The 10,621-nt window shown below is 40.7% G+C and overlaps 1 protein-coding gene across 1 annotated transcript; it reads right to left on the minus strand.

Moving 5' to 3' along the window:
* Positions 1–3,457: 3,457 nt before the first annotated feature.
* On the minus strand, positions 3,458–10,229 carry EN2 (engrailed homeobox 2). Its single transcript, XM_033931630.1, has 2 exons — positions 9,770–10,229; positions 3,458–6,178 (listed from the first exon to the last, which is right to left on the minus strand). Exons 1-2 carry the CDS (start codon positions 10,188–10,190, stop codon positions 5,862–5,864), a joined length of 738 nt encoding a protein of 245 aa, XP_033787521.1. The 5' UTR covers positions 10,191–10,229; the 3' UTR covers positions 3,458–5,861.
* Positions 10,230–10,621: the final 392 nt, after the last annotated feature.

A 10,621-nucleotide genomic window follows, 5' to 3' on the forward strand; every position in this document is an offset into this window, starting at 1 on the left:
GGGATTGGGAGCCAATGGGCATTTTTAAGTAAAGGGGTGATGGGAACAGCCACAGTTCACCCTTGGAAGAATCAGTGCTAGTTGTATGTGTGTGTGTATTCACGGTAATCAATGACAGGCAGAGCCTAGTTTCTCCAAACACCCATGCTCTTTAGAAATTACGTAAATTAAGATTTCAGGTCGTGATATTTATTACCACATGATAAATCTGATTGTTGCTGATCTGTTGAGCTGCAGGAAGGCTGCAGACGTCTTTCGGTGGTGAAAAACGTAGCTTGTGCAGGTCATAGCTGTAGGATGAAAGATCTAACCCAGTGAGGGCAGGCAAGACACAATCCTATGACTTTCTTCGCTTTATACGAGTCTCTCCTAGCTTGATTATTCTGGGGCATCTGGCCAGCCCAAAGCTTCCTCATGTTAAATGTTTTGTTTATGAACAACTTGGAAAACTCTTGAAAGGTAAAAGCATTCCGGCCTATTCTATCAAGCTATTGTGAGTATAAACCAGGTATACAGAATGAACACAAAGGAAAAAAAAATACTTAAGTAGTCCTTTAATGTGTGCAGTTGTGGGTTGTTGGTCTCAAAAGTTGAGGTTGGATGGCTGGAAATTCTAATTTAAAAAAAAAATCTCGTCATGCAGGAGAGAGGGGAGCGCTGATAGTTGCAGAATCCATTGAATAATAATAATGCGAGGTTTGCACATTGTAAGCCTCTCTTGCCACTTCTGAGTGATGTTTGTGCTCAAGTTTATTTGTATTTAAATGATTGCTGACGAAGCAGCCTAGCCGACAAGGATTCACTGAAAAATGAAAATAGTTTCCGCTTTTAAGCATCATAATGCAAGGTTTATTTCTCATCATGCCTGAATGTGCTACTTAGTCATTCCCCCTTGACAATAGATTGTTTTTAACTTTCCCCTTCTAGCTGTTATGCATTCGCAGTTGAAAGTTAGGCCTCGCAGTGGTAAGGCGTTAGTTGGAAGACTCCAAGAAAACCTGTTCCGAGTGAAGTTCTAAAGCCCTGCTCTACTGTAAGAATGCTTTGCGTGAAAGGCAGTGTGTAGTGACTGATGTGCTTATGTGTGTGGGTGTACTAGGAAGTAAGTAGTAGCTTGTGTGTGTAGTATGAAACATTTTAATTGTCTTTATTTGAACAAACGTTCTGGTAATGGTAGAGGATGGGATTAATTGTGTTAAGTAGCAACCATGTTGAGATTTGTTACCGAGTTGACTTGTTTAAGATATTCTAAATTAAAAAGAGTCCTAATGGAAAAACAATGCTAAAATGTGTAAAATGTAACATTTCCCCAAATTTACCCGTAGTCTAAACCATTATAAAGATCTTCCCAAGCTGTTTCTTGACAAAGCATCATTCTGTTGACAAAATATTCAACTGATAAATCTCCTGTTTTACTGGCTACTGCCTACAAACCTTTAATTAAAATACAGCCTAAGAGCTGTAGGCTTCCAAGTTCAGTCTGTTCCAAGATTTGCTTTATCTAGTGGTAGTCACGTTCTTCAGTGAACACTATTTTTCTTTAGCCAGTACAGAAACCTACCAAATACGTTTCATTCCTGCTAATGACATCTGGAATGCACAGTGATCTATTTGTAATCAGAAGTAATGGGCTTAACTTGTAATATTGGAGTCGAGCTTAAATGGCTATGGTCAGAAATAAAAAATAAATAAAAAAATTGGAAAGGAGTGTTATCCTTTTCAGAAACCCTAGATGGGCATTCCTTTCTCTTTTTTTCACAAAAAGAACACAGGGATGTGACGCTATTTCTTTCCTAGAAGATTAATCAAAGATTAACCATTTTTAATGAAAGTAAAATGCCTCTGCAAGTTTGTGATAGACCCTTTTGACTTCAGTACTGGCGCTCGTATTTCCAATGTTTCCACAATACATAGTTCATCTAATTTGCTGATTTTGTAAAACAAATTTCTTTATATGAATTTTGGGAATAGTAGTAATCTGAGCAAATATCCTCAGAGTGGAGGTGCAGCTTTACGATGCCATGGCTGGGAGATGCTGCTATTTTAAAAGCCATGCCAATCCCATTTTCAAAAGAAACTTGTTTTTCTTTCAGTTTAAGTTCATCGGCATATGACTCCCTTACACCTTTTATCTATATAGTCAAGAATTAAAATTTACCAAAACTATCTGTATTATATAGCCAGACTTTACTGATTCATCTGCAAGAGCACCAATAACTACCAGCTTGTTCCTTTCGCTTGGGTTCAGTCAGGACTCAACACACACAAAAGGGAAAATGTGTTTATGTGGGGTGGGGTAATTATCATAGCAAAAAGAGTCAGAGAGGGGTTAATTTTATTCTCTCTCTGTTAGGAGGGGCTGCTGAATAATTCTCAGCCCCAACAATAAAGATGGGGCAGTCTCCCTCAAGGGCTATACATGTAGTCCAGTGATTTTCCAATTTTTTTCGTTCTGTCAAAAAAATATGGAATGAAAAAAAGTGGAAAATTGTTGGACTAACCCCCTTTTTTACTAAGGTGCACTAACCAATTAGCATGTGCTAAACGCTAATGCGTCCATAGACTAACATGCACGTATTAGCATCTAGCGCACGCTAAATTGATTAGCGTGTGATAACCGGTTAGCGCACCTTAGTAAAAGAGGGCCTAAGTGTATAACCCTTGCTGGAGACTGCCCCAACTTTGTTGGTTGGGTTGAGAACTTTTCAGTGGCCCCTTGTGTTCTATCTTACTTTTCTATATGTTCCATCTCCACTTACACTTTGTTTATTAAAATGTTTTATTGGTCATTGGGTCCACATTGTAAGTAGAATACTGTGCCATAATGTATACTGGTTTTGGGTGGGGGGAGGGGAATGGGGTTGCTGAAATCTTCTCTTGAATTTATGTCCACATTGTTCTTGCTGTACAGAGCCGTAGATTAATGTCTTCAAAAAGGTTAAAATTAATAAATTACATATGTAACTAAATTAGAATAAATTCTGCTCGAAGTATATATTTGGTTCCTAGTTCTTTATATCTTATAATTTATACCTTCCACTAATGTTGATATTTTGCATCAGAAGACAGTAAAGCAGATGTTTACAGTTATCTGAACTTTGTAAATTAAATTTATAGCACATTTTCTGACCCTAGTCTCGAGAAGCTGACAGATAACAGACAAAAACAAACATATTAAAAGTTGCCAGTGTTCTGCAATGGCGTTCTACATGCCAATATTAAAGTATTACAGTTCAAGCTATATTTTAATTAGTGAACCATTGTAAAATTGAGTTTCCTCCTGTAAAATGTGCTGTTTACACTGCACCTCTTTAATTAGGGGGAGGAGTTAATAAAATAAAGTGAATTTACCTATAGGGTCAGAGCAGCAAAATAAAATAAAATCACCCTACTCATTAATTTTAACTCACGCACACAAACACACACACACGTGAATTGTAAAGTAAGGTTCTAGGCATCATAACAAAATGTGTTTATTTTAGGGAATCTTTAAGAAGTTAGACACACAAAATGAAATGAGAATACAGCTTTGATACAATTTAAATAGAAACATTCATGTTTCACAAATGTTTGATACTGTGATAGTAAAATACATACCGGGGGGAAAAAAATCTGGTTTCTGGTTAAAAAAAACAACAACCCAAAACCAAAAATGCATTTTAGTTTAAGCTAGTCTTCTAGGCAGCCAATTAATATTTGCAGTTTTAGAAGGGTGTAAATGTTATTTTAAGAGCTGGGATGGTATGGATTGCACAATGGATATTTCTCGCAGCTATGAAATAAACCTTTTAAGGCAAAGTGAGAAATTCACTCTAAAAAGAAAATATTATCCAGGGGCAACAGAACACCTTTTTTGGTGGGAAGGGACAAATAAGCCACTTTTAAGCCTCACAACCAAGCTCTCTAGTTGCTGACGCTGTGCTGGGCCAGTGGCCCATCCCATTTCGCTACTTACGTTATTCTTAATTATGCATGAAAAATGTCCTTGACCTCTATCTCTATCTGTAAAGTTTTGGAAACTCTTCGGAAAGGGAAACAAAGAAATGTATAGCAGGGAAAACCTTCTAACAATAAAAATAGTTTCTGAGCTGGGTGAAAGGTTGCTCCTTGTAGAAAGCTTAGAGAGGAGGTTGTAAGGTTCTGTTGGGGCCGTTAACCGTCACTACCACCACCACCACCACCTATCATCGAGATTTGCAGCTGTGTAAAAGAGGATCAGTTAGCTCTTAGTCCATGATCCAACTAGGCTCCATACTGATTCTGAAGTCACACATGTTCCAAAGCTAGGGTCTCGTTTTCAAAAGGGCTGCCAATCTGCCTCTCAATTACAAGGGGCCGCAGAAAAATTCTCAGCCCAACCAAACAGAAAATTATGTGGAGTCATATAACTTACAAGTTATTATTCTACACTTTTTTTTTTTTTTTTTACACTTTTCGTTTCAATTATGTGAAATGAAACGAAAAGTGTCAAGAAAAGTGTAAAATAACTTGCAAGTCTCATGGTTCCACATCTGTCTTTTCTTGGTTGGGCTGAGAATTTTTTCAGCGGCCCCCCCTCAGTACATGGGTTGGAAAACCTAGGCCTCGCGTTTTCAGTTGCTTCATGCAGGCCATACAGTAGCCGTCCTAGAAGTACATGTAGTTAATTGATAAAGAACCGTAGCATTTCATTTAAGGTTTTGTGTGGTTCTATTTTTTTTTTTTTTCACTGCTGTTTATATTTAACGGGCAAAGTTTAGCATGTTAAAGTTAGGACCTCTTTTACAAAGGCGCGCTAAGCGTTTTAGCGCGGATTTAGCGCACGCTGAATCAACGCGTGCGCTAACCGCTAACACATCCATAGGATAACATGCACGCATTAGCATTTAGCGCATGTTTAGCGCGCGATATTTACCGCACGCTAAAAAGCATAGTGCACCTTTGTAAAAGAGGGGGTTAATTTTGCAGTCCTTAATCTGGATCATTTGCAAACACAGCTACAACCAGTGGAAACAGGATGGACTTAGTTAAAGAAAAGGCTCTGAATACATTTGTACAGATGCATAGGGACAAATGTGCACATGTATATTTCTGTAACAGCACATTACCCGCTTATATTCATGTACAATAACTAAAGATTAGCACTGCAGTTTCCCATCCATCAAGCTAGAAATTTCCTTCTGCCACCCCATAGCCCTGATCCCTAAAGCTGGGTTGTTTATTTACAGCTCCAAAGCCCTGACTTGAGAACTTTCCACGTGAGCTACGACAACAGCAGGAGCAGACGAAGCCCAAGCACCAGGAGAAGTCGACCTGCCCTAGCTCCTTGCCAGCAGTTGCCCAACCAATCAAACACTGCACAAATGATTTAAACCAACAGCTTTTAATACAATGCTATATATTACGATATCCTTCCTGCTTTGTCCCAAACAAAAAAAAAAAGGAAATAAATTAAAAACAAAAAAGGAAAACCTAAAGAACATATTATCTATTTATTCAGCTCACAGTCGTGTAAAATGCAGCAATAAAATCTTTGGACTTCAGCAAGTTGATTTGAATTTTTCTAACAGTGTCTCTCACCGTCCAGCCTTCATTCCTAGCACTTAGTATCAAATAAATCCTAAGCATGAGAAAATTCATAAAGATAGCTTCTAAAATTTCATAAAAGAACAAAAAAAAAATCCAAAATATGTTATAATCAGATATTTTGCATTTTACAACACCTTGCCTGTAAATTATATATACTGTACATTGAATATTACAGAAGTATAATCTAATACACAATATTTTAAGCCTTAATGCTGGTATATCCTTTGTACACTGGCCCTTTATTCATTAAATTATTGCATTGTATAACTTTTTGAATTTAAACTGACCGCCTTCTATTCGCTGTCCGACTTGCCGTCTTTCGAAGTGGTTGAATGGTTGTAAAGTCCTTGTGCCATTAGCTGCATCGCCAGGGTGTTCTTGTTGCTAGTGGTTTTCTTGATTTTGGCTCGTTTGTTTTGAAACCATATTTTGATCTGCGATTCGTTCAGATTGAGCTCCTGAGCCAGGCTCTGCCGCCTCTGCTCAGTCAAGTATCTGTTAGTCTGAAATTCAGCTTTCAGTCTCTGCAGTTGCTCGGCTGTGAAGGCCGTCCTGGGCCGCTTGTCCTCTTTGCTGGAGTTCTTCTTCTTTGGTTTACGAGATCGAGGACCTAAGGTCCGTAGAAAATAATGATTAGAAAAAAGAGAGACACTGCACAACAAAGATCAATAAAATTCCCAAATCCCTACCCCAGTGATAAAAGAGAGTTCCTGCACCCTTCTCCCTAGTATAACAAAAATATATTTCAAAAAAATTAAGCAATATTGTGACAGAATTCCTTTTTTCATTTGTGACAAAATTAATAGCCACACTTTTGATCAAAAAGCCATTAATATATCTATAGTTTTACTTGCGCAGGTTGGTAGAGAACTATTTTTAAAATATTTTTGTCTTCCAATGAATTATATAAAGTATATTAAATATCGCAAGGGGCTGAATATTTGCCCTCTGAGATGTTTATTTAGGTTAATAATTTCCTCGCAATAGCTTCTGCACAGAATCTGATAAACAACTGTTGTTTTTTTTTTTTCCTATATATCACTTTACAGCAAGTGAAAAATGTGGCCGTGATCTCTCTTGTGTTTAGGGCCTGGTTTAGCACTTGCAAGGCTGAGAGCCGATTCTTGGCTGCCCGCTCGGGGCAGTCAACACAGGGGTAAAGGGGTGGTGTGTGCAGTGAATTCTGGAGCTCGGCGACTGGGCAGGAGCCAAAGGAATGAGGCTGACAGATCATAGCCAAGGCTTTTTGGGACCAGCCCTTGTATGTTCCCTTGGGCTTTACTCTTTCTTCCTGCCCTTGGGATGGAAGCAGAGGATGTAGGGTACCACTGCATGCTCTGTTCAGCTTGGCATAGGGTAACCCCCTGCCCACCTCAGAAGGGATGGATGGCTATAGAGCAGGGAATATGGGGAGCACTCCTGTACTGAGCAGCGTGAATCCTGATCCCTCACCCCAACGAGCTCATTGTCTACAAGTCTTCTATTGTTTTTATTTTACCCCACCCTCAAAACCTGAAAATCTAATTACAAAAAAAAAGGCACGGCAACGATTGGGCGGGTCAAAGACAAAGAAGACAGGTCAGTAGAGACACACTTTTCTCAAATCACGCACACCACTGTGGAAAAAGCATGCGCGATTCTCTCTGCCTCAGATGGCTACTGGCTATAGAGACAGACAAGGGGTCTCCCTGACGGGATGAGGGCCCTAGGGGCCTGCAATCCATCCAAGGCTCATTGGTCGTCGGTTCTCGCCTTATTTCTCCACCCAGTGCTGATCTATCCTCCTCCCACTAAAAGCTTCTCTCCACTCCCTTTTTCCCTCCCTCCCTCTCTCTCTTTCTCTCTCTCTGTCTCTCTCTCACACACACACACATACACACACGTGTTTTTACTATAACCTTGCTATCAATCTTGTCTCCCTCACAGTCACATTAGTGCAAGGACACGTGGACTCTATTCCATCTACTACTCTTTCTGGAGATGGGAGAGTTTTAAACAAAATATGGACCTTTAGGGGCGACAGAAAAAAAAAAAAAAAGGGGGCGCGGGTTTACTGGCTGTCGAAGATGTGAGCAAAAGCTATTCAAAGCAAGTAGAAACCAGAAATTCTAAGAGGTTATGTTTGACAAAGGCAGACGGTAACATAGTCATAAGACTATTTTCAATCCCCACTCCAACCTCCATCCTACAGAGCCAATGTAGTTGGTTTTTAATATTACTAAAAAATAATTAACAGTATTAATTACTTTTCATAATTAAAAAAAAATTCTGAACTTTCCATCATATGCATGATATGCTTCGCCCCCCCAATTCCTTCCCCGTTTATTTCTAGCACTTCCGAATACTACCATGCATAGACCGCCTTGACTAAACTTGTATTTAATTCACAAATATATTATTCCTTTAATACAATCCAGATATATTGTTAAATTTCCAGATTCACAGTGTATTGGTTATAGGAATCGGTTAATCATTTGTAATAAATTTTAATTAACATAAAACAATGTCACTGAATTATTGAGGCGTCGAAAAAAAGTGAAACGTACTTAGCTATTGGCGATAGCCTGGTTACACTGAGCATATGGGGTTAAATAAAGCAGACAAACATTTTTCAATGGGGCTGTTTTTTGTTCTTCAGTAAAAGTATATTTAAGCTTTATAAAAAGTTTCAATCCACCAGTTATGTTACCACGGAATATATTTATAGGCAGCCGTGAAAACAAAGCCAAAACGTAAGAAAAGTGAAACTTTATTTTAATCACATATTTGAAAAAATATGTTTATATAAAGTTCAATAGTTTTAATAACGACAATTTGAATGCGTTTGATATTTTTACAATCAAGAACTATAAAATTATTATTATCGTTTTATTTAAAATATTGCACAAAGAGGTTATTGAATGTGGTCGATCCATTGTGACGATTTATGTTAATTAAATATTAACAAAGAGGTGGAGGGGAGAACAATGGAGCGAATCCCAATTTCGGTTGAAATTTTAAAGAAATACCCTTAAATTTAATGGAGAAAAAGAGATACGGATAAGCATGTGATAACACTCAAAATATATTAACTTGCTTCAATCTTTTTTTTCTGCTTACATTTGTGCTTTAAAGTCTGTCCAGTTTTCTTTAAAAAAAAAAAACAAACACACACACAACAAAAAAGCCCCCAAAACCTACCCCCTTTGGTAACATTTTTGATGCCTCTTATGGTTTTTCTAAACCCAAAAAAATTTTGAGATATCCAGATAAGCAAATTGAGCACTTGACAATTTTTATCAGCCTCTCTCCTAACAAGTAATATTTCCAAGCCCTCAGAACTACGTTTCTACCGTGGCAGTTATTAAAATCCTACCACAAACCTACCACATCTAGAGAAGAAAGGAATCTGCTTTGATGAGACTAATGTGCTCTGGAAAGCTCCTGCACTATATGACATTTTAATCGTATGTTAGTCGAGGAAAACTCTTCACAACCTACCAGGATTCTGTTTGATAAAACACAACAGCAGAGAGAAGGACCCTCTACCCATCTGCAAAACCCACCGTTTCAGAGTCAAAATACTGGACCTATTAAATAGGAGATATATGACTGATGCTTCTTGAAATGTACAATTCAAGTCTGGAGGGTTATTTTTTTTTTCTTCTTCTAACCCACCGCTTCGGAGTGCACAAAATATTTTAACAAAACTGAAATGAAATTCATTTTGCTGTAATACTTCATTGTAAAATCCTATTAAATAAAATATTCATACAAATCCATTATCTACCTCATTGCAAACGGTTTTTACTTTTTTTTTTTTATTGTGTGTAAGTTGTGCAGATAGATCTTAAAAAAAAAAATCGCCCCTCCAATTCTGTGTTTAAAAAGTCGATCTCAATAACATTTGTCGACATTTCAGATTAAAATTGATCGTTGTATCCTAGGCATGAATTTATTTGTTAGTCAATAAGGAGGGTGCTGAAAAGTTCTCAGCTCCACTGAGCAACTTCCTTAAATTCAGAGCCATATTATTTTGCCACTGCGGCTGAAATTGGCTTATGTCGTTAAGTGCCAATTTGCAGAAACGAAATTCTCTGGGTTCTTTTTTTTACATTGTTTCCAGATCATCGATTGAGCCCTATCCGTCTCGTTTGGGCTGAGCACTTTGCAGCGCCCCCCCCCCCCCCTCCTATTCTCGCTCCGCCAGCGCTCGGCTTACCTGAGGAGGGCCGGTCCGAGTAGCGGGTGCAGTAGACCCAGGCGGGCCACAGCATGGGCTGCTTGCCCGGCTTCGAGCTGGCTTGGGAGCTGTCCGAGTCCGAGCTGAGGGACTGATCGCTGGCGCGCGCCTTCAGCACCCCCTCCAGGGCCGCCTCGTCCTGCTTGTCCGAGGCGGAGGCGGCGACCGGCGGAGCGGGGCCGGGCAGCGAGGGGGTCTGGGCGCCAGCCCGCTGCTCGCCCTCTTTGCGCCGTCCGAACTCCGGCCTCAGGATGTTGTCGATGAAGAAGTTAGTTATGCGATGCGGCAGGTTGGCGGGCGGCGGCGCCGGCGGCGGGAGCAGCAGCGAGGGCCGGAGGGAGCCGCCGCCGCCGCCGGATGGCTGGGGCTCCTCCGCCGCCACCGCCTCCTCCTCCTCCATAGCCAGGCGGGGGAAGGGGCTCCTCCTCCTCCTCCGCCGCCGCTGGTGCTCCACTGTCGGCTTCCTCGCCGCAGCCTCAGCCCCGCAGCATGCGGCTCTCGCCTCTCGGCAGCCGAGCGAAAAAGCGCCTCTTGCTCTCTCCGGCGTCTCGCTTTTTAACGCTCCAATCCGAGGCCCCTAAACGCCCGCATGGCTTTCGCCTCTCAGCGCCGCGCAGGGGAGCCCGAAGCGCAGCCCGCCTCCGAGCTCACGGAGATCTGCGCGCGCGCCTGCCATGTAGACGCGCGGACGCTCTCTCCGCGCGCATCAGGGGCTCGGCCGGGCAGAGCCGCCTCTGCCGGCCCGAAGCAGATCCAGAGCGCTTTCGTGGAACGTGGCGCACGAGCTCTGGAACCGTGCACAGATTTAAAGAAGCAACTTACAGAACGTGG

The sequence above is a fragment of the Geotrypetes seraphini genome, chromosome 2 (genome assembly GCF_902459505.1).
Source record: "Geotrypetes seraphini chromosome 2, aGeoSer1.1, whole genome shotgun sequence".
NCBI lineage: Eukaryota > Metazoa > Chordata > Amphibia > Gymnophiona > Dermophiidae > Geotrypetes > Geotrypetes seraphini.